At 46.6% G+C, this 26,797-nt stretch overlaps 1 protein-coding gene across 1 annotated transcript; it reads left to right on the plus strand.

Annotated features, from left to right (window-relative positions):
- Positions 1 to 5,745: 5,745 nt before the first annotated feature.
- On the plus strand, positions 5,746 to 26,146 carry b3gat2 (beta-1,3-glucuronyltransferase 2 (glucuronosyltransferase S)). Its single transcript, XM_029521339.1, has 4 exons — positions 5,746 to 6,288; positions 17,254 to 17,398; positions 22,368 to 22,516; positions 25,820 to 26,146. The coding sequence occupies exons 1-4, from the start codon at positions 5,773 to 5,775 to the stop codon at positions 25,904 to 25,906; spliced, it is 897 nt and encodes a 298-aa protein (XP_029377199.1). The 5' UTR covers positions 5,746 to 5,772; the 3' UTR covers positions 25,907 to 26,146.
- Positions 26,147 to 26,797: the final 651 nt, after the last annotated feature.

The raw sequence follows: 26,797 nt of genomic DNA on the forward strand, positions 1-26,797 counted from the left end.
TCTAACGTTTTCCTGATCACTTTATGGTCTCATTCTTCAACACAACATTATGTCCATTTTTTAAATGATGCTCCATTTAAAGGGAAAGGGGAGGGGTTGGGGGCGGGGCTACAGTGTGACTGACAGACTGGTGATGGCGATCTCTGATTGTGCCTCATTTGTTTATATAAGTTTATTGCAACACCAGAAGTCTGAAAACATCAAATCTAACAAATTGGGAATTTTAATATTTCAGTTTTTGGATGAAGGGATGCACTTCTGTTATTTAGACACACACATTGCAGTTTGTGTCAAATCCAACTGGTCCTGAAGAGACGCACTCTGACTGTGGATCAGATTTTCACCTATTTAAAAGTAATCCTGTGCAACTGAGCACAAATTCCAACTGGTAATTAACATCTCACACACGCACGGCACACAGAGTGTACATTGACAGTCTGTTTCTAAAGGGAACGTCTCCTGTGTTATGCTAATGGGCCGAGATATTGCCAGTAATTCAAGGTTAGTCAAACAGCAGTTTGTTTGGTTGCTGGGCACGCTCCAGAGACTTTCCTGTCCTGGCTCGAGAACACACTGGCAGAGCGACAGCCTGAGGTAGAGTGTTTGTTTCCACCCAGTCCTGTGTTGTACACAAAGAAGAAGCCCGGCAGAGTCACACGGGGGTGGGGGGCATCACCAAGAGGTCTCTGGCCAGCAATTGAATCGAACTCAACTGGACTTAGGTTTGTAAAAGACGCTTCGCCTCCTTATCCCAGAGGCTTCATCAGTTTGGAACACATCAGTCTGACGATCACAAAGAGGTGTGTGTGAGAGATACAAATCCAGAAGGTGGTCGCAGGAAAGCGCAGATCTGGGCGTGTTGGAGGTCGTCTGCTGGACTCTGTTTGGGCAGATTTGAACTAACTGCTGAGTGTTTCTCTTTTCCAACCTCTCCACGGTAACGTCTCCATAAACTGCTCCGATTCCTCAAACAAATCAGCTCAGATTGCTTCAGCGCTCTCAAAGAGCGAGAAGGAAAAAGAGAGATTAATATCAGAAGAAATAAGAAAAGAGCAGCAGCAGGAATGGGGGGGGGGCAGAAGCTGGGAAGACGCGGAGAAAATCTTTATTGGATTTTCATCCAGCGACTGGATGGAGGCTCAAAAAAAGTTTGGAGATCTGACTGCAGAAGAAGAAGAAATTCAGTTCAACTGTTTCGATCAGGAGGCCGCAGGAAGCTGACTGCTCATTTGAAGAAACCACCACACCACCTGTCCTACAGAAACACAGCTGACAGACAGAAGCAGCAGATAACTGATGTGTGGTCTCCTCTGAAATGTCTGGAGGTTTTCATTTGGGGCCTGCATGGATCTGCACTCTGACATCATGATGACATCATGATGACATCATGGTCAAAGTAACATCGACATGAATGAAGCACACAAAGCAGCAGGACTTTGTCCAAAGCATCCAACACTCCTCCCATAATGCACCTGGTCAGCCTGGTCCAGCTCTGGGCTCATGTGTCCACAGTAGGAGGTCTTGGTGCTGGACTGGGGTCCAACATGGACCGGACTGCAGCGAACAGATAATCGCTGATCCCTTCCATCGGTGGTCATAATGTTTAGGCTGATTGTTGTGTGGCTCAGGTTCAGTTTTGTTGTTGAAGTAAGGACGTTTGTTGTGTATCATCTCACACTCATTAATTCATTAATCAGTAAAATGGGGCCTTTGTTTCTTCAAGCACACATCATTATCACTTCTAACACTTTAATATGAGACTTTTATTCTGTCAGTGTTACGAAATAAAAATTTAATGAAATAAATTTTCTATCCAGGTCAACTGTTTCCTTCCTCCTCTGAGAGAATGTCACGAGTCAGGAGACCAATTTAACGTCTAATGGAGTTTTATTCTCTGGGCTGATACCATCAAATGTCAGGCGACACCTCTGAATGACTTTTCATCCGCAGCGAAGTGCAGAGGAGCCGGACAGAAACTTATTTCTATGTTAATGGTGTTGTGATCTTATTGTCGTTTTCGAGGAGCTCTGAATTGGACGGTTCTGTGAATTATCATATAATTTCATTTTTTGCTGTGATTAATGGTGCGCTGAGTTTAGTTGGTCTGAGTCCAAATACAGGATGCTTCTCCGGCACTAAACATCAGTGTTGGCCTGCGCCCCCCCCCCCCTTTGCCCCCATTTGCTCTTTCTCTGTCTTATTTGCTTTCTTTCATTCTTTCTTGTTTCCTCCATCCAGTTTTCCCGCCGGCGGTTCTTTCACTCTCTCCTTTGTCCTTTCCATCTTCCCTCATCCGTCTGAGCTGAAGTTGAAGGGACGACCGGTGAGGTGGCCTCGGGGTTTTACACAAACCAACAAACAAACACACACATCACCAACATCATTCATTTGTATGGTATAAACATAAATGTCAACATGTCAATTTATTTCAGTATTATTTGTTTCAAAAACATCTTTTATTCTAAAACTACATTATGCAGTAAATTTCTATATAAAGCATTTCATTACAAAAATGTAAAATGACGATGAAGATTAATGAAGTCTGTCTTCACTTTGTGACAAAATGGTGTCAGACTTTTTAGACCTGACAATGTGTAAGGTTAACTTTGTGTGTATGTAAAACATGTCTATGAAGTAAGAATACATTTATGAACATACATATTTTTATGGGCTTCATAAACAAGTTTTACATACGTTCATATTACACACACACAGATTTATATAAACCTGATGAGAGGAGGATGGCGAGGTCTCGATCACATGACCTGACATTTGACATGATGTCACCAAACAGTCGAACCTTCAGACAAGCAGCTGACTCAAATCTGCTGGAGGACGAACCATCCAGGTTACCGGTGCCGCACCATTTTAGGATGTCTTTGAACATACAATACATACAAAATGAACACAATTATACACAAAACCAAAAACCTGACTTTCCGAACAACTGGATTAATGTACTGAGGCTCACAATGAAGACCTCAAAGCCGTCTCCTAGAATGAGAAGAAGATAAATAACTAGGTAGAATATAAATGTTAGCATCATCTAAAAACTCACCATGGATGTTGTCATATCTACACTGTGTAGAAATCTTAATTCATTTGTATAAAAATCAGCATATATCCAGAGAATATAAATATGTTAGCAACAATAATAATATCTCTCCCTACAGTTAGTATGAATGTGAGTTTTATTCAGTTTTTCTGGGACGTTCATGGTGCCAAAGACAAAATTAATTGGTTTCATCCACAAACAACCGAACATCTAATGACGTTGGATGGTCAGCTGCTCTGAGAATTACCAGCCATCAGACAGATCGGTCTGATTTTAGCATGAAAAGCTGTCGTCTCTGTTTTTCCATCATCAGCGGGGTTTCATTAAAAGCTCATATCTAATTTTACAGGGTTTGATATTAATTCAGTTCGGCCGTTGACAAACTTGCTCACATTGACATTGTAAACGATAATTTGGTTTTGAAAGACGTGGCTGAGCTGAGAGATTTGGCTTCACCTCCACCACAGTGACATCAGCAGGAAGTTACAGTGATGTGGATGTAAACACGTTTATTTTTGGCCCCACAGTCTTTGCAGTTGTGTGTCCTTTACGTTGACACACAGAGGAAGGCGCCTCACCACGGCATGAATAAAACATGAGCGACAATGAGGAGACAGGTGATTTTGACAGGTGATTGATGGGTGTGACAGCCTGACAGATCAGGGAGGGGAGAATTTAAAGGAGCACTGCGTGTGATCTTTGTTGTTTTATGTTCACATGTCGATCCGTTCCAACGATTGGAGAGCCTTCTCCCTAAGAGGATATTTGATGTATTTTTAATTAATAATCACCTTCAGGCCAAAGGGACCTTTAACTTCCACCTTAAAGTTTCCCTGCTCCACCACAGCTGATTCAAATGATCAGCTCGTCATCAGCCTCTGCTGAGCAGGGAACGTCTAAAACATGCAGGGCAGCAGATCTCAGAGTCAAAGAAGATGACTGTTGTTGGTAAGAAAATCATAGATTGACTTTTTCCTTCAGATGAATCATCTTGTTTTGAAGATTCTACCTTAAATGCAACCATCCTCTGTGTGAGTTACTAATAATATCCAACATAATCTTGGTCACCTTGATGTGTCATCTCAATTCTTTAGCTGCTCGTTGTGTGAAAACGGACGAGGGAAGCGGCACCAAGGCTGATTAAAGCGTGATCGGAGCCTTCATTTACGGATACGTTACTTGTTTTTCACCCCCTTTTGCTGATAAAGACGTCAGGCCGCCGCCTAATCTGAACAATCTTCGCTTCTTTCATCCTGTGAATTTCTGATCTTGTTTGTGTGTTATTAGTTTGAGAAGCGGCTCTATTAGCACGGATCAGGGATTTCTCCTCTCTTCCTTCCCGACAGATCTCTTGATCCGTGTTGTGCATAATTAACCACCATTGATTGGCTTCTCAGCTCGAGTGGAGAGCAGCAGTAACTTATTTGTTTCAAGGGTCCTTAAACGGCCGTGAAATAGGCCGCTGGCCTCCGTTCGATCTGAAGAGCCAGCTGGGGTTAGGTGACCTTGGTCAGTCTGGGAGGGGGGTTCATCTTCCAAAATGGCTGTTGTGTTAGATTAGATACAGCAAAGGCTGGTTTGATGGAGGCGAACCAATCATGGGCTGCCATCTTTTATGACCCAGAGGTGATTGGAGAGGAAGTGCAGCAGGGCGGCCATCCAACAACCCTGAAATAGATCAGTTATTCTGCCCTGTTTGGGGGGGGGGCAACACAGGAAAAAACAAACCCACTGCTGCCTGCCTGTCTCCTCCAGCTCCTGATCTTTTATTAAAAACACTTCATTATTTTCTCTGATGGATCCTCGAAGCTTGTACATGAAGTCAAAACACATTTGTATTAAATTTAGAGGCTAAATCTATTTTGACTGAATATTTTATTATACAACTTCAGAGTTTAACTTTCTGACCTGCAGAACTTTCTCTTTATTAGCCCCCCCCTCCTGTTTCATTGCTTGGCACCAACACAGCAAATGAAACTGCTCCTGGTCGATGAAGCAGATTGTGGCAGCTGATGACTCATCCTGGTGGTTTTAGTTCAGAGGAACCTGAACAGGAATCTTTTATTGGTGGAGATCTTCCACATTCTCATATCTAATCAATGTTTATTCATATTTTTCTGACAAACATGCACAGAATTATTTCTCTCTCTCTCTCTCTCTCTGTCTCTGTATGTCTCTCTATCAGATGGGTTTATTCTCAGAGGACACTCTTGCGCACAACATAACAAGGCCTCTCTCTCTCTGTTCTCTCTCTATGTCTCTCTCCCTCCCCAGGTTCTCCCCTCCCCTGTTCTGCACCTGCTCCTCCCCCTCCTCCATCCTCCCTCCATCCTCCCTCCATCCTCCTCACACACTCAGAGCTCCGCTCCGCTCCGTCCTCTCCAAGTGATGCTCCCCGGCGGGGCGGCGCTCATCGGCGGGTTGTCACCGGAGGGCAGCCCCGGCTCGGTTCGCTGATTCGGGAATGTGATCCGGAGGAAGACAAAGCGACGGAAGAAGTCCCGTCCGGGAGCGGAGAGAGGAGGAGGACTACGGGGAGACGGTCCCGGTGGGACGGGAGGGGGAGGGGGGGCTGCTGTAGTTTGAAGCGGACTTCAGATGCCGGTTCTGGGTGTCTGGTCCTGAGGAGGACTCCCGGAGGACGCGGGGCTCTCGGTGTCTTTGTGTCGGGGATGGAGTGAGTGAGACGCGGGGCGCAGCGGAACTTCAGCCTCGCCATGAAATCGGTGCTCTTCAGCCGCTTCTTCATCCTGCTGCCCTGGGTCCTCATCGTCATCATCATGATCGACATCGACAGCAAGAGGACGATCCGGACTCCGGCCCGGACCGGCAGGACGCAGCGGCCATCCCGGGTCGGAGCCCCCCCGCAGAATCAGTCCGCCCTGCCGGTGATCTACGCCATCACTCCGACCTACACCCGGCCGGTGCAGAAGGCGGAGCTGACCCGGCTGGCACACGCCTTCCGCCAGGTGCCCCGGTTCCACTGGATCGTGGTGGAGGACTCTACGACGCGCACGGAGCTGGTGGCGCGCTTCCTGGCCCGGTGCGGGGTGCAGTTCACGCACCTGCACGTGTTCACGCCCCGCAGGTTCAAGCGCGCCGGGATGCCGCGCGCCACCGAGCAGAGGAACGCGGCTCTCACGTGGCTCCGGCAGCACCGGAGCAGGCGGGAGACCGGCGTGGTGTTCTTCGCGGACGACGACAACACGTACAGCCTGGAGCTGTTCGAGGAGGTAACCGGAGCCGCCAACCGGACCGTGAACGCCTCACGGTGATTCCCGGTCGGTCCCCGTCACACCGACCGGGAATCACCGTGAGGTGATGTCAGCTTCAACTTCTCCTGATTCTGTTGGGTTTCAGTTGAGGTGGAAAACGAGTCTGTAACAGCTGGAGTTTCTGTTTAAAGTAACAATTATACAACCTGTAATGCTACTGAAGGGCTGCCTCGACCGGTTGGGGGTGGGGGGGTTAGGGTAACAGTGTTAATGGTAAAGCTGCTCCCAATAATCAATATGAAATGATATTAACGCTGACATTGACTTTGAGTGACGCTGCCTAAGCCCCGCCCACCCTGACGTGATGACATCAGAGACACCGTGTAGATTGTAACTTAGTTGAACTGAAGTTCTCGTTTCTGAGGATTTCTATCCAACAGATTAGAGACTGATGGGGGGAGATGTTGGGATGTTGAGGATAAATCCTAAAAATTGTGTGTTTTGCTTTGTTAGCAACGTTAGCGCTGCGACGCCGCGGCCTTCAGTCACATTTAGCATCCGGGTTCTAACGCGGCCCAGCTGAAGTCTCACTCTCCATATCTGCCAAGATAATTGGAATATGCTTTTTTATTGCTGCTGCGGTGGCTGTCACTGGCTCCCTGTGGAAAAGGAGACAGAGCTTGTTGTTGGACTGATGTAGAGCATCTGGTGGGGGCAGCGTGGACGCTCTGTTAACGCAGAGAGCTGAGAGCAGGACAGAAAGAGAAGATGGAGACGTACGGTGGCCAATTTTCTACTGAGTCACCAGCCAGAACTGAATTCATGGGAAAGTGTGTGTTGATTAAATCAAATGCTCGAGCTGCGTATTTGGGGCGTCTCTCATGCTCTTGATTTCTTGTTCTTTTCGGGATGCCTCGGGAGTCTCTGACCTGCAGTCAGACTAATGAAAGTCTGAAATGTAAATACTGACTGCAGGTCTGAGCTGCATCTGTTTCTGCTGCTGCATGAACGTGTGTGTGTTACTTCTTAATGCTTCTCTGCTGAAAACAGACCACCAACAAACCCCCACTCACGCCAACGTTGACATTTCTCCGATCAGAATGTAAAACATGCTTACAGCCTGGAGGAATGAACTTTACCTGCTGCTAAAACCCTAAAATCAGACTGGTACCGCAGCATTTCATCGGCCCGTTGCAGAGTGTTTTTATTAAGGGGCAGATTTCCATGAAACATGTTGTGATGGAGTGTGTTTGAGGCTGTGTGAGAATAAAACAGCTGCTGGGTGTCTGAGAAGGGAAGTCAGCAGGGAGCTCTGAGGGTTTTAGGGCTGGACCACATGGCTTTACATCCCTATCGTGATTAACTCACGCTTTTATTCTGCAGTGTGATTCTGATCTGAGTCTGAAAGTGAAGCCGGTGTAGAAGAACCTTAAAACTCCTTTCTATCTGACGGCCATCTGGTTATTTATCACAGAAAAGTAGAAATGTGAAATAATACATGTGAAATCCGGTCAGACGCAGCAGAGGATGAAATCAGATCACATGCTGACTTTAAGTCGTCTTCTCTCCATCAGCGGTGTAAAAAGGAACCTGTGTTTGATTTGTTGATAGCACCGTGGCTGTTTCATTACGCTGCTCCTCTGTGCAGGTAATGGCCTGTCATCAGGCCGTCACATGGCAGAAACTCTGTATTAGAAAACCTTGGATCACTTCAGCAAGAAATAAAAATGATTGAGGCGATGTTGACGACAAGCCCTTCATGTTTTTTAATGAGACACCAGGAATGTTTTTGGAAAAATCTGAATATAACCCGACACAGGAAACACAGAAGTGGATGTAGACTCACATAAAAGCTGTTAGTTTCATTAGAAATAGGTGTAATAGATCTGCCGGTGTTCATCTGTGATTGGATCTACTCAGCTGCTGACAGAGTGTGAGTTTTCAGATAATATTTTAACTAATGATCAGCGCGGAGCAAAAAGAAAATGTCTGACCAAAACACAACCAACTCAGTGCCACTTTGGACTCCAGGTTGTTGTACAACCTACCAGAGTAATGAGCAGAAAAGTGTTACAGCTCCCCGTCTCGACTCGACTTCTCGCCCTGATTAAAATAAACATCGGTAGGCAGCAAATCTTTAACAGCCCCCCCCCATTCCTGTTTAACTCCCTGCAGCACAGTTAGAGTGAGAAATCAGGTGGAAAGGCGTTCAGCACGAAGACGAGAATCAAGGCGGGATTCTCCGTTTGGTTTATTAAACGGCTGAGTTCCCCTGAACTCTGTTTCCTGTCAGCTCCTGGAGCTGATTCTGCAGCTCTCTGCCCTCAGGGGTCACTGAGCTGCTGAAAGCTAATCTTTTTTTGGTTTGTTGTGCTCATTTGTTGATGATGATGAAAAGCTGGTTAGATGACATTTAGAATTCCCAGAATGAGCTGACTGTTGGTTAGAAGCCTCACCGATTGGATTTTTTTTTTTTTTGGTTATTTTGAGGAAATGTCTCAGCAGCGTGGAAACATTTCTGTGTTTTGAGGGAACATTAACCCAAATGAACCCACACGTTTAGTTTGGAGATAATCAATGATGAAAAGTTCACTTTTTGGAGTCCAGCTCTCCTGCTGGTTCAGCTTCTGACTCCAGACTGTGGACTGAAACCTTCGATACATTCGCTGCATTAATACAGAAGCCGGATCTGATTTACTGCCAGAATGTTTTGTGCTGTCAGACGTCAGCGCTCCTTTTGCTGAGTTGAAATGAGGCCGGTTGATCAGGACCTCCATCACGGGGAGTCAGTCAGTTAGTTGCATAAGAAGTAATCAATAAAATGAAGTCCCCCCCCACCATCCCCTCTTCTTTCCTGAAAAGCTGACTCTGGGAATTGAAGCTTTTCAGCTGACGGCAGCAGGCAGAGCAGCAGTCTGTCAACCAGCCACAGTTTCCTGATAGCTGAACCCCCCCCCCCCCCCCGGCCCTCAGAGCACACTGACTGCACCGTCTGATGCCACACAGGCCTGCTGTTAATCTCTGAGCTGAGCTGGGGGGGGGGATTAAATGCTGCCCCTTTAAATCTCAAACCACAAACTTAAAAAATGTGCTACTATTTAATTTCTTCCATATTTTGTGCTTGAAATGAATTTGACTTTTTAATTATACGTCCATTGTGTTAATATTTCTTTCCAGAGGGTATATCCAGGCAGGGAGTTAGCTGCTACTCGGGGGGGGTTATTCTTAGATAGAATGCTCCAAAGACACACACATCCAAACATGAAGGGTATATTTCATCAAGTGTGTCCAGGCAGCAGCTTCATGCCTGCAGAGAATCGGCACAAAGAGGAAACCGGTGGAATAAAAGAACCAGAGCGAAATAAGCAATTCAATATCCCCAAACCCCGATGAGCAATTATCATAATTACATAGTGTAGTGGGGGAGTTGTAATGTCGGGCAGACGAACTTTGCTGTGAGAAAATGCCCGTGCTGGGGGGGGTATAAAGGTTGAGGGCTTTTAAGGAGCGATGTAAAAGATGTTAGACATCAGCTCTCTGCTTATTTCTGCTGCTTCTTCTCCTGAAGTGCCCCCCCCCCCCCCCCGCCGTCTGTGCAGCACTGACTGGGATACAGCTGTGTTGAACCGGAGCTGATTTTCATTTGAATAAAAAGTGACACATTAAGTCTTCAGGGCTCGTGGCATGACTGCAGAGGGCTTCAGTAAAAACGTCTCATCTCCTTTTATCTGCTGCTTTTGAAATTAAGAGGCACGTTTAAGGGAATAGTTTGTTAGCTTTTCTTTTTTTCTCCCAACAGTCCGATGACGGGAGCAATGTCAAGCTCACGTCTGCGTTAACACAAGATACCCACAGTCAATATGTCTGTTCAAATATTTCCAAATTGGTACAATTTGATTCAAATCTGCAGCTTTGGAAAAATCCAAAAGACCACAGCAAAAAGCAGTTTAACAGTTTAAGTCACACTGACAGCTCATGTTAGCTGTTGCTGGCAGCTTTAGTTAACCAGCGAGCACCACGACAGGCCGGGTCATCGAGGGCAAAGATCGAAGAGCTTCTCTGACCTTCAGTCTCGCAGGTCACAACACTTTGTTTAGCAGCATCAGCAGTTTATCTGTGGACGTACAGAGCGACATCAGTTCTGCCTTTTCGTGTCGATGCCGTATTGTCACAAATAATTAACAACTGTGTTATCCGCTGGTTGGAGTCGGACCCCCGTGGACACGCAGCAGGTTACAAACACTGACAGATTCATTTCCCTTTTCTGCATATTCAGCCTTGAAATGTGTACTAATTGGATTTTATATATTGAAGCTTCTAAATACACATCCAGATATTTCCCCCGCCAGAGAGAGAAAATGCAGCATTATCTCATGTGTGCAGGTTCATGCAAATATCACACGTACACACAAACTCAGTATGCATCCACCGTCACCTCTTTATTATCATTTTTTTCTGAACCTGTGAACCGCTCAACCTGCACACATATCATGCACCATTGAGTCACAGTCTCATAGCCCATCCACAGCCCCTCTAATTTGATTCATTCATTTTCTCCCAGCTCATTTCTTCCCTCCCTTTTCCAATTGCCTCCGTCATGCATATTAATAACACGCAGATAAAAATACGCTTGATTAAAATCACACCCGGCCCAGCCACCCGAACGCTCATCCCAGCACACAAACAACACAATGACGGCTCTTTCTCCGGGGCAGGAGGCAGGAAACGAGAACATCCATAATGGATTTCATATACTTCATCATTAAGAGTCTTTGTGTGCACACACAATTCACTTTTCACCTATTTGTTTGCAGAGAAAGGAGTAAGAGTTGATTACCCGACTGAGCCGCGGTGCTCCCAGACTCAGGGTCCTGGATACGAGTCAAATGAAATGTGATTCCTCTCAGCACTGTATTTTTCACCTCCAGCTTTCCTTTTGTTTACTTGTAAATAGCCAGCATTTACTGACTGAGCCGCTGTAATTTGTCAGGACTTACAGGTTGTCATGCACTCAGCTGCATCCAAAGTTATTTTTCATGTGCGACGATGAATGATTTGCTATCTCACTGCGGCGTCTTCCCTCTGGTGAAGATATCCATATAGATAATGAGACAAGAGCTTTCTTAATGCATGACGGATCCTGCTGCTGCCTCCCAAATATAAACTGATGCACAGAACAAAAGTGTGCAGACTCACCAGAGAAGAGTTTGTGTTGTTTGGCCACATCTGAGCAGAAAGAAATTACCTGCAATCTTCTTTCACTCTCCTCCACAATGTTCCCAAAATATTTTTATGATTGGGTTTCAGAGTCATTCATTTCCATTTTACATTTTTACCAGAAGTAGGCAACAAGGACAGGAAGTGAAACTTCAGCATCGGAGGACCAACCGTGTCCTCAAACAGCTGCCTCGGATTTATTGGATCATATGAACAGAAGACGGGCGAAATACGATCCCGATAACTCTCCTAAATATGTGTATCAGTAAATATAGTGATCAACATATTTATCGAGCCGCAGGATTGAGTCTTCCATCTCAGAGAGATGAGTGATTAGACGGGGGGGGCAGTAATCCCTGAGTGGTTCAAAGAAATCAGTACTGATGTCGTTGCATTTTCATTAAAGTAGGACTCCAAAATATCTGAGAGGTTTGCTTCCAGTAGAGACGTTGGAGGGTTGAGAGATGTTTCTGAGCTGGAAGATGATTTCCGAATGTCTGAAAAGGCAGTTTGTTGGTCTTGATGCTGGATGTGGAGGAGGAGAGCAGCATCTGATGACCCTGAGGATCTGTGGCCTTCAGAGAGCCGAAGGTGGAGCGGAGGCGACGACAGAGGAAATCTAAGCAGTAAGAGGAGTGACTTCAACTGCGTGGCACAGTTTCAAATAACAATCGGGTCAAGTTCTCCGTCGGCGTTGTGAGTTGGAGGACTGCCAACACATTTTAGGTCAAATTACTGTATCAGGGACAGCAAGTGGATCACCCAGGACGAGGAGCTCGGCCCGTTTAATTGGAGCTGCAGGGCAGGAGGTTCATCCGTTCATCCAGCTGGAGACTAGAACATCAGTCCCAGATCCTGATCTTCATTAACGAAGCTAAAGCCAAACGGCTGCAAACGAGAAATCCAGCAGCACACGGTGACCCTTGACCCCTGACCCTTTGGTCCAGTGTTTGGACATCAGTCTTCAGAAGACAAAAACAAACAGGTTCTCTCCTCAGTGTGTGCTCTCTCCGCCACATTTACATTTTCCTTTCCCTGATTCGGTCCCTGTGGGGAAGCCGCAGAGTTTGTTCGTGGTGACAGACTTGATCAGATATTTGTGGCTTTGTCAGACTTGTTTGTGTTCTCAGAAACGGGCTGGATTTCTGCTGACTGACTGTAACATGACGCTCTGAAGTGACACACACTCAGATCAGCCGCTCGCTCTCATTACTGTTCTACAAGTCCTGGAAGCAGTCACACAAACAAAATCTAATATTCTGAGAAAAGTTGTCGCTCTTTGTCTCTATTCTGAGTTTGAAAAGCTTTTGCTCTTCCTGATATAACTTCATCAGTTTTTTGGTATCTCCTGTGAGGAAGACAACATTTCACAGAGCTGGATGTCATTCAAACACTGAGAGGTTTGTGCTGTAAAAATGAGGATCCTCACTCCGTTTTTTTAACTGACACACACGTTTCCCAAAATAGTGTCTCCTCTGTGCAGAGGATTACAGTCGAGGTTGTATTGATTTTTTTTATTTATTTTTTTCCCCCTTCCACTCAGACTATCTCAGAATTGTTGCAGAGCTGGAGAACATTTATGAATCTTCTACGGAGTCTGAAAAAACTGAATTTGGCTTCAACACTATGAAGTTGTCTCCAACAATAAGAGCTGAAGGTGGGAATAGTGTAGGGAAAAATGTTTTTGCTCGGTTTTGTTGACAGTTGAGGTGATTCTGAGAACCCAAACCACTGTCCTGGTTGGCATATAATATGTTGATAGTCAAGTTACTTGAACAAAGTCTGAACAAAATGAGTTATCTAATTAAAACATGTTTTAAGAAAAGATTTAAAGAAAGATCAGGACCAGCTGGTGGATAGAAGCCTGAATAAATTCACGGAGAGGAAAGATTCAGGAGCGAACTGCTCGTTCGACTCGGTTATCAAAGCTGAGCAGGGCGTCCTGAGTCTGGGAGGCACATTCAGTAAATCTCAGTTTCCTTCTATGAAACCTGATGGCTGTTTACTATGAATTCAGAACGGTCTGATCGGCTTTCAACCGGCACGTCGCTGCCGCTGGCAATTTGTTTGATCAGACGTGGACTGAAAATAGTTCTTCACTTCACTTCTGATGTTGCACTTTCAGGCACAAACAGCCGCAGATGTTCTGTTGTTGTTCTGCACCGATCTGTAGGAAATGCATATTTATTTTCGGTGTCGCGGCAGCGTGGACAGTCCAGCCTCACCAGAGGCGAAGTTCCAACCTATTTGCATGAACATTACCGTTTGTGTAACTTTCAGTCTCAGATCTGACGCTGCTGTCGGAGACACCGTGAGCTCTGAGCCCAGAAATAAGACTCCAGCAGTTTTCATTTCTGTGTGAACTCTGCGGTCACAGAGCTGAACACTATTCAGAACAAACCCTCATCCTGGTTTTTATTTTATTTTAGAAAAATCAAGTTTATCCTTTTCCTGCGTGGAGAAATTCGAATGAGCTGTTGGATCACAATGTCAAATTCACAGAACTTTTTGAGAGTCAATCCAAACTCTGTGTTGGTGTTGAATGTTATTGCCTTTAAAAAAAAACAACCATAAACTAAAAGCTGTTGATGTGAATTTGAAGACAGGTTGTAGCAGCACCTTTTGTTCTTGCCTCATATTTTACCGTTCAGCTCAGGAGATGGTCACAATCATCATTACGTTCTGTATTTTTTGTATTTAGTCGAAGCCGTCTGGCTGATTCGCTCTGAAGCTTCCGACTCTCCGTCAGCCATCTTAGTTTTATTGAAACTCTGGTCATTAGATAGAATGAAGGTTAAACTCAAGAAGAGAAAACTTTCTACCATCAGCAAACTGAAACTCCACCTAAAAACCACCTGAACTTCCAAACAGCCTCCAGCTTCACATCTCTGCAGCAGCGTGTCCTGTAGGCTCAGCCAGATTTCTCTCTACAAACAAACGTACAACTGCAAGTTCGTCCTGCAAACTTTCCGGATGCCAGCAGTGATCTGCAGATGGCGCCAGGAAAAGCAGCATGTGTGAACGCAGTCGCCACTGAGCAGAATAATGCGCCATCTGTTGTCACCCACAGCTCAGTTTGGCTCCCAGCAAACACTTTGACATTGAGCTGCTGTCGATAAGACAGCGCACATCTGCAGCCGCCAACTTCCTGCAACAAGATGTGAATACTGTTTTTAAGATGCATCTGCTTGAGTAGAACTTTTTTTATCTTCCTGTTGTTCAAAGTTGGTCTTGATGCTGAACTTGAGCCGTCGCTGTCTCGCTCTTCAAGCGGCGCAGAACTTAACTTGTCGATTTAATGTGTTTTTTATCCTCAACGTCCCAAAGCGGGAAGATCCAGGCGGTTGTGAGAGCGAATGGGAGTTTAATGAGACCCCAGACAGACACACTGTACACACAGAAAACCAACAGCCTGGACGCCATCCAGTTCTAATGGATAAATGAAAGCTGTGAGGACGCAGCCTCGTGCTGCCGGTCCACAGTTGTTATCGCACTCATTTAATGCAATCTGGAGAAGACATTTGTTTCAGGCAGATGTCATTTAAACGAGACTGTCGAATGGATTATTGACAACCTGCTGAACTGTTGCTGGCCTGCTGGCATCATAACTCGACCAGAAAAAGCAGAATCACCACAACATTCAGTTTAAAGTTCAGCAAGAAGCTGGAGAAGTCATTCAGCAGGTTAAGTCTTCGGGTCCAGATACAGAGCAGGACATTCTGGGTTTGGGGCCTTTCAGTTCGGAGTCAGGCAGGTGGATCCTTCCAGGCTGAACCTGCAACACGGAGAAGTTCATGTTAGTGTGAAGTTTCAGCTGATGGTACGAATAAAAAAACAAAAAAAAACAAAGAGAAAAGTTAAATGATACAGATCGGACTCACATCATCGGTTCTGACTGCTTGGTGTCAGCATGGCCCACAGAGACGGAGCAGAACTCACCTTAAACCTTGGGAACGATGCCGACTGTAATTTCATGTTATTTGGTGGTTCCTGATCAGTTTCCTGATGCAGATACAGAACGTCAGTACAAGAATTCCAACATTTGGTGGTTGAAAGTTTGTTTCGGTAGAAAAAAACAAACAATATCCAGCGTCAGGCTTCAAAGCAGAGGAGAGATCAGTCCACTGCTTTTTGGGTCGCTAAGTCAAGACAGAGCAGGCCGAACCTCCATTTCCTCCTTCCTCGTCTTTAAATTTGAGTTTGTACAAATCAGGGGAAGGATTTCAGTGTCGCACAGGCGACCTGGGGGGGCTTCGCTGAGGGAGGGGGAGAAGAGATGAAATGAGAAGGTGCCGGAGGTGAGGTCGGACGATCTAAATGTTAATGTTCTCACCTGCTTCACTGGAAGAAGAAGTTTCTATAATGAAACATTACATGCTGCATGAATGTCTCCTGGACAATCGCAGCAGTGTAACAAATCCACACAGGACGGACACAATCTCAGCGGTTCATGGGAAACGGCTGCTTCTTCATTTATTCCTTTTTTCCAACTAAACGTCAAATGGACGCTCCGTGGAAGTCTCTCTGCTCGGCTGCTCAGGTCGGAGGTCGTTGGCATGAGCAGAGAGCGGAAAGAATCCGATCAGATACTTCAGGTAGGAACACAAATGAGAATAAGTGGAGCGGTTTGTTTGTTCGACAGGATGACGGATCTAAAAAAAAAAAGAAGCAGCCTTTTTCAGAGGTCATTTTTTAATTGTTGAGACGCACAACGGGATGTGTGACACATAGACACACACACATTTATGTCTATGGTGTGAGACGGTTTGCTTCCTGTATCAGCGAGCACATTTCTACTCCTGTTGCTGACTTCCAGCACGACTCGACTCATTCAGCTGCAGGCCGATCGTCTTGACCCGACGAGACCAGCAGGCCGCCGCGCCACAAATGTTGTTGTGCTCTTGTTGTGCGACTGACCCGGCTCTTTGTGTGTATAGACATTCGCCGTGTTTCCTGCAGCTCAGCTTGATGTCTGTCTTTTGTTCTGTTTTGTCGTGAGCTGCTGGCTGCAGGCCGTTTGGACGAACAACGAGAGGCAGCGTGTGATGAGCAGGCTTCAGGGTGGCCGTGCACACACACACGCACACGCACACACACACACACACACACACACACACGCACACGCACACACACACACTCACACACACAGGGGATACAGATCTTCAGTGTCATACTGCAACACAAACACTCAGCCGTCCTCCCGCAGTTCGTCTCTCTCTCCGTCCTCTGGCTGCTGAGCTTGGACGGTCCATCAGAGTCAGATCGTATTGACGTCTATGGGAAAATGTCCCTTCTCCGTAAACGTTTCTGGTCTCAGTCTGTAGTTTACAGTCTTCAGTTGAAGGTGATGTTCATTTTTTAGACCATGCTCCGTTTGGAGGGAAACTAAAACTCGTCCTTGATCAGGCTGCTGTAAATCTGAGCTGGTAAACTGAGACTCAACCTTTCTGGTTATTTTCTAAGAAAAGAAAAGAAAAGCTCGAGAAATCATAACAGATCTGCTGCAGAACACAGAAGTGTGAATCTCTCTTCCTGTTCCCCGCCATCGAAAAAAAAAGAGAGGTGTTGTGATTGTGTTGTGGTTGATGGCAGAATGACGGCTCAGCGGGCAGCGAGGCCTTCCACGTTCGAGTGGCTTTTTAAATAACACAACTTCCGATTCATCACACAGGAGACAATTGTTGCTCCGTCATCTTTAGGTCTGCGCTCAGCATCGATTGTGTTGTTGTTTGTCATCTCTGAACAAACTCTCCTCCTCCTTTGCAGATGCGCAGCACTCGTGGTGTGTCCGTCTGGCCGGTGGGATTCGTGGGGGGCAGAGCTTACGAGCGCCCCCTGGTGTCGGGGGGTAAAGTCGTGGGCTGGTACACCGGCTGGAGACCGGACCGACCCTTCGCCACCGACATGGCAGGTAAGCAGCGAACCCATGATGAGCTGCTCCCCAGAGGTTGAACCATCAACAGTTTCACTCAAATATTACACAATAAATACATATTTATGTAAACAAATGTACACAAAGAAGATTGATCTTTTAGAGGAGAACTGACGCCACGAGCCAAACTGCTAAAATTAAGAAATAAGAGTTTTAAAAGCACAGCACTTTCTTTTGAGACACTGAAGGGCTGAAGTTTGATGTGAAAGCGTCAGTATGGACATTTTTACAGCGGTGCAGTCCATGGATGAGGCACAAAATGGTTTTGTTGCCATATTTGTTGGCCATTGTAGTTTTGTCGTATTTTTTTGTGTTTGTGTCAGTTACTTTTCTTTACAGTGTCACAGTCGGACTGTTTCAGGGACATTTTTGGGTAAAACCTTGATGTTTGGTGTTTTTGTGGGTGCATCATCTTTTAACTCATTTCTAAAACATTCTGTAACCTCCATCTTTTCTTTCTTATAAATTAATCCGGGTCTCAGTTTAACAGCTCAGATTTCAGATATTGAATTTTTTTTACCTATAAAAACATCTTAAATTCACCCAGAAAGAGCTCCTTCCATGTTTCTCCATTATTCTGTCAACACAATAAACTCAACAAGACCAACTTCTCCTCACAAAAGGACACAAAAGGACTGAGGATGACTGTCGAGTTTACGGAGGAAAAGCAGCTGAAACTATCAGACGTCGACTCTTCAGTCGGCTTCGTGGGGTTGAGAAAGACTAAAAATCAGTTTATCGTCTCCAATCACACCAAACAGCAACAACCTGTCACCTTCAGCCATTTTTCCTGTTTGTCCGTAACAACATTAAATGACAAACGGCTGGTTTTTTGTTTTACATGATTTTTTTCCTGCGTATGTCTTTTCCAAACACACGTGGATACACGTGGACACACACAGACACACACACAGGTCTGCCCTTGGGATTAGTGTTAATTAAACCACAATTACATGAGAGAGTCTGTGTTTTTCTGCTGCTCGACCACAGCAAAGATCTCATCTCCCCCCATCCTGTTCCACCTAATCACACTCACACAAACACACACACACGGTATAATTATCTGCCTCACTTTTACACCGCTCTGTATAATTACGCTGTCAGTATGCAGATGGAAGATTTACTGCTGCGGACGTTTCACGAAACATTTTTCTTTTGCCTTCTGTTCTCAGGGAAGAACAAAAGGACGCATCGAGCGAGCGACACAAACTGTATTCACTCTTAAATTATTATTCATCGGATTCACATTGGAGAGCCTGCACAGCTGCTGAACGAGGTCTAGTGTGTGTCCTAATAGCATTGTGTTATACGGGCCTGTATTGTTAGCAGAGCAGTGAAGCCTCACATCTACGGCTCCGTCTCATTTCAGCAGGCACAAAGGAGCCGGACGGTGTGTAGCACCACTCGTCTCCTGTGTGTGTCTGTAATTACAAACATTGGAAACAAACACCTACCGGCACTCGAACAGATACTGAGGAGCCACGATCCGAGGCTCAAGACACGAACACACACGCACAACTTTCCATGAGCAACACAACGCTCAGGCAGTTGTACAGTCACTGAAGTGGCTCTTGTGTTCCCTGAGACGGCGATGCAAAAGTGTTTAACCTGCAGCAACCCGAGTGTTTGCACCCGACTGACGGGGAGATGAAAGGGAGACACGAGGCCGGAGGCCGAGAGCTCGAGTGGATAAAGATGATGACGAGGACGAGTGACATTTGTGTGGAAAATATCAGTTTAACGGCGAGATGCTTAATGATGCAGAGCAGGTTCAGGTTCTGTCAGGTGGATCAATGACTTTTTTTTTCCTTCAGCAGATGTTGAACCAGATTTTTTTCTGTTTGTTTGTTTTCTCAGTCGGATTTAAAATGATTTTGGAAATTCCTGAAGTGAGATACGTGAAAACTGATTTTGCTTCAGATTGATGACTTCATCATCATCAGCTGCTTCTGCATGCAGATGTTTCCTGCAGTGTGTCTGAATGGAACGACTGACAGCTTCATTTACTTTCATGATCCGGTGTCCGATTTTTATGTCTGCTCGTGCCCCGGAACTAAACCCCTTTCTGTGTTTCATATCTGCCTCTGGATTGAAATTGAACGTCGGACGGAAGCAGGAATGAAGGATGGAGGCTGAATGGAGGGAGGAAACACAACTCAACACAGGCTGCATGCCTGCTCAGAGCTGCAGGTCACAATACAGAGAGGGGAATCAATAACGCTGCATCACAACTCACTCATTTATTTAGTTATTCCTCTTTTCTCCCTCGTCTTTGTTGAGCCAACGTCATGTCCAATATGTGAAAGGCATCGAATTGTACTTGAATTTAGGCCTCACTGAGCTTCAGTTTATTTTCAGCCGTTGCTCATCTGGTTGTGTTGTGCCTGTCGGGTCTGGAACTGCAGACTCAAGGCGTCCACTGTGTGTGATGTCATCAGTGAGGGACACTCAGTGAGTTACCATCCTCACCGTTGTCAGGCCGCTGAAGCCAAAAGTTAGTCATCTTTGTTGTTCCTCTGAACTTCTGAAGGCCAATAAACCTAAATTGTGAGTTTGTAAATCAACAACGAGCTCACGGCTGATGGAGGAAACAGATCAGGAGGAGACGGCTGTGTCGGTCATACAGGTCAAAGGTCAGCGCAGAGAGAAGCTGTGATCTCAGTATCACTTCTCTCAGATCTATCTGCTCCATCTGATTAGCCTGCACTGTCAGTCTGTTACAGCGCAGATCCAATTTAAATGGATATAAAAGGGCGATCAGGTTCCGTCTGTCCCTCGTCCCTCCGTCTCTTTGTGCTCGGGGGGGGGGGGGGGTTGGTGAATGACGGCGGTAATTTTCTACACTAACTGCCAAGGCCAGCCCCTCCAACTAACAATTTGCATTGATGAACTTAAATTATGTTTGTCAGATAAGCAACGGCTCTCTGGCTTTAAAGGAACAGTCCTCCCTTTTATTCATGTCAGTGTGTCACAGCAGCAGTGACCTCCGACTTCTCCGACTTCCAGGTTTATTTAGATTTTAGGGAACGTCACCTGATGAAGGTTTCTCTCGCTGGAAAAGCAGCTTTTTGTTTTATTCGTTTTTTTCTTACTGACTGATAATAAAACTTCAGATTAAATCTTCGACTTTACAAACTTTGTCTCCCAGGAAAGAAAACTTCAGCTGAAATTCACGGGAATGTTTCTATTCCTGTCTGCTGACTCAGCAGGAGGGGAGCCGATGGGGAGGAGGTGCTGATGGGAGGTGTCTTCAGCCCTAAAGCTGCAGCCTGGGGAGGTTAAAGCCACACAGTCCTGATCACTCTGAGGGGATGGACTGTGAGAGGTGGCCTGGTTAGCTTTATTCCCCTTTTCTGATTCTCCTGCCTGCTCGTAGTTTATGATATGAGCTGGTAACCTGAAGTACGTAGAAGACAGGAGTCAATATGTTTGCTGTTTGTGCTGCTGGTTTCATAACCAGCCTGCCAACGTGCAGAAGCTCCCTTACGACAGTATTTGGCCGTCACTTCCTGCGCTCGTTGCCACTGGGGGGGTGACGGTTCACAGAAATGCAAAGCTGGATGGTTTTCGTCCTCCAGCTGAAGGTCGACGTTCAGACCATCAGATCTGAGCTGACAGCAGATGACCAGAAATGAAGATAAGAGCAGCTGGGCAGCTCTTTTTACTGTCAGCTGCCAACCTTCTGAAAAAATCTAACATGGAGGTCAATCACACGAAGCTTTGTCAGCTGACAGCTGTCAGTTTCCCAAACGAATGGCGGGAACTTCAGTGTTCTGAATTTGAAGGGCAGCAGTCCATAAAAATGCCAAATGCAGCTTTAACTACAGCAAAGAAAGTCCTGCCGGTCCGTTTGGATTTTCTCTTCTTCAACGCCTAACCCAACTGCAGTCATGGACGTTCTGACTTTCCTTCTCATCTCATCTCAGCTCTTTACAGCAGAGCCGTCTGCTAAATGAATTTCATGTCAGTCATTAGATGCACTGATGCACACTATCATTTTCTGCTGTGATTATAATAGACCCATAATGTGATTTTAATTCATTCTGGCCTCTGTTCTCCCCCTCCTGCCCTCTCCTGCCCTCTCCTGCTCCCTCCTGCCCCCTCCTGCCCTCTCCTGCCCCCTCCTGAACTCTCCTGCCCTCTCCTGCCCTCTCCTGCCCCCTCCTGCCCCCTCCTGCCCTCTCCTGCCCTCTCCTGCCCCCTCCTGCCCCCTCCTGCCCTCTCCTGCCCTCTCCTGCCCTCTCCTGCCCCCTCCTGCCCCCTCCTGCCCCTTCCTGCCTTCTCCTGCCCCCTCCTGCCCTCTCCTGCCCTCTCCTGCCCCCTCCTGCCCTCTCCTGCCCCCTCCTGAACTCTCCTGCCCCCTCCTGCCTTCTCCTGCCCCCTCCTGCCCCTTCCTGCCTTCTCCTGCCCCCTCCTGCCCCCTCCTGCCCCCTCCTGCCCCCTCCTGCCCCCTCCTGCCTTTTCCTGCCTTCTCCTGCCCCCTCCTGCCTTCTCCTGCCCCCTCCTGCCCTCTCCTGCCCCCTCCTGCCTTCTCCTGCCCCCTCCTGCCCCCTCCTGCCCCCTCCTGCCCCCTCCTGCCCTCTCCTGCCCCCTCCTGCCCCCTCCTGCCCCTTCCTGCCTTCTCCTGCCCCCTCCTGCCCTCTCCTGCCCTCTCCTGCCCCCTCCTGCCCTCTCCTGCCCCCTCCTGCCCCCTCCTGCCCCCTCCTGCCCCCTCCTGCCTTCTCCTGAACTCTCCTGCCCCCTCCTGCCTTTTCCTGCCTTCTCCTGCCCCCTCCTGCCCCCTCCTGCCCCCTCCTCCTCCTCCTGCCCCCTCCTGCCTTTTCCTGCCTTCTCCTGCCCCCTCCTGCCCTCTCCTGCCCCCTCCTCCTCCTCCTGCCCCCTCCTGCCCTCTCCTGCCCTCTCCTGCCCCCTCCTGCCCTCTCCTGCCTCCTCCTCCTCCTCCTTCCAGGTTTTGCTGTGAACCTCCAGGTGATCCTGGCGAACCCGCGGGCCCTCTTCAAGCGGCGTGGCTCTCAGCCCGGGATGCAGGAGTCCGACTTCCTCAAGCAGATCACCAAGGTCACCGAGTTGGAGCCCAAGGCCAACAACTGCACCCGGGTCAGTAATCAGGCGACACCGTCACCACGACAACTGATTCAATGTCTTTTTGACTGTAATATTCCTGCTTTTAGCTTCATACTCAAATCAAGGACAGCTGCAGCTTTCAGTTCTCTGTGGAAACAAACATACAAACAGAAAAACTAATCAATCAGAATAATCTGGTTCACCTTCTCCTTCCACAAACTCTGAGCTGCTCTGAGATTGAGCTCATCAGCACTGATGATAATTTATTATCTATACTGCTAATCCATCGGAGCTGGCAGAGGGAGGGGCCACAGCCAATCCTGGCCAACACTGAATGGGGGCGGAGTTGGTCAGGTCACCACAGACACACATGGGAGGGAGCTGGAGCACGAGGAAGGAAAAAATAAGTACCTGAAAACAAAGCAGCAGTGGATCATTTACTGTTTGTGTTTTAAAGGTCAAAGGTCACGCAGAGGGTTTGTGTTGTCTTTGAAATTAAAGTGATCTTTCTCTGTCTACGGCGCTCAGCGTTGATCAGCTAGATAATAAATCTGCTGTCAGGCCAACGACAGTCCGAGTTTAGTAAAAGCCTGATTTATCGATATTTGTCCAGCAGTGGCGTGTTTGTGTGCACGTCTGGAGCAGTCATAATAATGGCTACCATCACAACAGCGCCTCAACACAAAGCCCCCCCCCCCCCCCATCGACAGCGTGACTCATCCGTTAAGCTGGTGGCTCCGTCTAAAGTGAGACACACAATTGGATAGAAGTGACGTTATAGTGCTATCAATTCTAGTTGTGTGCTTAGACAGCAGAGATCGATGCAGCTCATCTCAAATTACCAGAGTCCCCGTTGGCACTTGGCTTTATGAAGCCACTCATCCTCCTGACAGCCGTCATGGAGCAGCTTTAAAGGACTTTTGGTGAGAAATCGATTCTATTACGTTTTTACTTTTCAAAAAATGTGCAAGCTGAAAGTGTCGCGACTCCGAAAGGAGAACTGAGGCTGCACGTGGAAACGATTCAAACCGTCAAACGTCCAAGTTTGAATGTGGAGGTGTCCGTGATAGAACATAATAACTTTGAGCCTTCTCTTCTCCAAACAACGACTTGGCTCGACCACCCAGTTACAGCTCAGTCCGGTTCGTCGTGAGTGCTCTGAACTGAATCGTTTATTCTGCTTCTGTTACACTTAAACTGGGTTTCGTCTGGTCCACCGTGTGTACTGGTCACATCGCTGCACACCAAATCCCTGGAGGATTGTGGGAAAGTGTTTCCTGCAGGGAATAAGATAAAGACCACAGAGCTGCTGGATCATCGTTTACAGCTGGATGCTGCTGCAGCAGACAGCTCTGTGTTGAAACTATCATCATCATTATCAGCCCCATTACACTAATGGAGGAGCCCTGCCGCCGATATAAATACAGGCCATTAGGAGGCTGTGACATCATCAGTCATCGCCCGGCGCTGCGATCCCGCCATCGAGTACATCACAGGCTGGAAAGCAGCAGGATGTGACATCATCACTCAACCAGTGATGGCTTCACCTTTAACTGACCGTGACAACATCATCATCGCTTGATTTATTAATCAGAAGTTATTTTTTTCAGCAAATAACAAGCGACACGTTAACTGCGACAAACTATTCCAGAATATAAGTTAAAGATCTACTTCAGGGCTGCTTTTTCAGGTTTTGTTAAATGATAATAACATAAGATGTTATCAGTCTACGTGATGTCTAATCACATCATGCTCATTCCTCAGTAAGAGACAGAGATGGGTGGTTTGTCGGTCGGGGCGTTCTTCACCTGTTATCTGGAGCTTCAGTAGGAACCTTTTGGCTCCTTCGGCCGGTCTGGCCGCTGTAACACCCCCCCTCCAGGCTCCATCTGCTCTTTAGGAGGGAATCTGGATCAGATCACAGCACCTGGATCCCGACCTTGACAATAAAGGCCAGAGAGGCTGATCTGATGGTCGGGTCAGTATCTGGAGGCGACTGACAGGAGCTGTAATGTAGTTAAAGAGGCAGAGTAATGGCAATAGACAGCAGTGAGAGGGCAGGAAGAGGAGGGGGGTGGGGGGGCAGGAACAGATGGAGACGGATGATGATAGCACAGGAAAAAGGAGAAAGAGAGCAAAAGCCTGGAGAGAGAATAAATGGAGGGATGGATGGATCGGACGTGGAGACAGACTGAAGGACGAAGGAAAGAAAAGGAAGAGCAGGAGGAATGAAACACGAGTCGCACATTTCTACAAAACATCGTTTTCAAATCGTTTAATTTTTTAAAGCTGTTTTGAAGCTTCCAGTTCCGCCTCACAGACTTCTCGGTCCAGATCGGGTCCAGAGGAGTCCAGACTTCCAGGATCAGGATCAGATGATGATGTTTTGGCTGATCGGCGTCTTCACCATAATGTTTCTACAGCTGGCAGAAATGAAGCCGAAGCTACGAGCAGAAACACAGCGAGAGCCGTCAAAGAAAAAGTGTCTGTGATGAAGGAGGTGGGAGTCCAGTGGGGGGGCACTGAGACATTGGTCCCCCCTCAGCTCAGAGTGATGCTTTAGTGGCTGCTACATTAGCCTTGTTAGAAATGCAAAGTGGGCCAATTAGCAGCAGAGTGTGCAGGAAGTGACACGTTCCACCTGAAGAAGCTCCGAAACAACGGCTGCGTTCGCAGCCAGCAATAAATCATCCCGGCGTGGACACCAAAATGCCACAAACCTGAATTATAGGTCATTAAAAAAACCAAAACAAACACTGTTGCTCCCAATAATGTGGCTCTGTGAGGAAGGAGATCCTTCTTTGTCTCTCCAGAAAAATCTTTGCAGAGTTTTCTCTCCGACAGATTGGAGGGAAATTGGCTGAAAACCAACAAACAACTGGAGAGTCTCGTGCTGCGTTTGATTGGATCCATTTCTGGAGGTGGCGAGATGTTCACGGGTTCTGCTGCTCAAATTCGACAGCAGGAGGCTCCAATAGAATAGAGTGGAGGCCAAAACCATCGTCCACTTTCCTCAGACAGGTCTGATTAAAACTCAGACGCCTCTACAAATGTGCAGCCTGATCCAGGCTCATTAGTCTGCGTCGCATTTTATTCAAGAAAATGAATTTCCTTCTTTCTAAAACATTTGTGAAGCAGCAGACATGACGAACTCACCATTCCTCCTGGAGTTCAGTTAGATCAGTAGAATTTAAAAAGACATTAACGTATCAGAGCTAAACTATCAGCTGCGAGAGTAGACAAGATGATCAGGTGAAAACCTGCGTTGGACAAAATGATTTTAAGTCTCGTTTCTTCTTCTGGAAGTTTTCTCATTCTTCTTCGTCTGTTTTTCAGGTGCTGGTTTGGCACACCCGCACAGAGAAACCGCACCTCGCTAATGAGCCCAAGCATCGAAAGGACACGGTGGTGATTGAGGTGTGAGAGGCCGAGCTGAGCGGACGAGCCAATTCTCCGTTGGCCGAGTTCAAAGACGGCGTCCGGCTTTCCCTCCTTATCAGGCTCATCCAATCTGCACAGCAGCTGCATGATTCAAGCCTGCTGGCAACGAATATGTTTGTTTTCCAAACCGATGACTTGGACTGTTCATTTCCTCCATCCATGGCTGCTGGTCACATCGAGGTAATGTTAAAAAAAAAAAACAAAACAAAAAAAGACCAAATGTGTAAATCATCATTTTTTATCATTAATGCTGTCAGATTAACTGTTGCTGTGATAGATTTGTGGTCCAGCTTTTATTTTATGACGGCAGTTTGGGGATTCTGGTGTTTGTTGGACTTTTTAACACTGTGGAAAATCTGTTTATTTAAAAGATTGGTGTTAATATCGTGTTTAGACGCAGAGCTGGAATCAGGAAGTGGTGCACTAGCTTAGCATCAGAGCTCCTATCAAACAAAACGGTTCTTATTCATTTAAATAGATGTTCAAACATGATGATTTGTAGTTTGTAAGTGTCTAAAAAAATGAGGGGGGGGCAAAACAAATGCAGTTTTATTTGAAACTATAAAATTCAAATATTAATGTCTATTCTAATTCCTGGAAGAGAATATTTGTTTTCAAAGATAATATAGAATATTTTGTTGAAGTCGATAATTATTTCCATTTTACAAAAGGAGACGGATGCTGGTGAGTAAAGGAGGGAAGGCAGGTAAATAGCTGTTCGAGGTTTTTTCAGTCAGGATGTGAATCAGCTCTGCGTCCTGATTTCAGCACTGATGACGTCAGCCTAACTCAGTCCTAACTTCAGTCCTCCCTCCTCCGCTCACCGACATGTTGAGAGGGATCCTTTTTTTTTTTTTTTTAACCCAAAGTTTG

The sequence above is a fragment of the Echeneis naucrates genome, chromosome 15, assembly GCF_900963305.1.
Source record: "Echeneis naucrates chromosome 15, fEcheNa1.1, whole genome shotgun sequence".
Classification (NCBI taxonomy): Eukaryota; Metazoa; Chordata; class Actinopteri; order Carangiformes; family Echeneidae; genus Echeneis; species Echeneis naucrates.

Excerpts from the sequence above, each read along its gene's own strand:
- b3gat2 (XM_029521339.1), top strand. The coding sequence starts at position 5,773 with ATGAAATCGGTGCTCTTCAGCCGCTTCTTCATCCTGCTGCCCTGGGTC. Across the intron at positions 17,399-22,367 it reads CTTCGCCACCGACATGGCAG|GTTTTGCTGTGAACCTCCAG; the intron begins GTAAGCAGCGAA and ends TCCTCCTTCCAG. Across the intron at positions 22,517-25,819 it reads AGGCCAACAACTGCACCCGG|GTGCTGGTTTGGCACACCCG; the intron begins GTCAGTAATCAG and ends TCTGTTTTTCAG.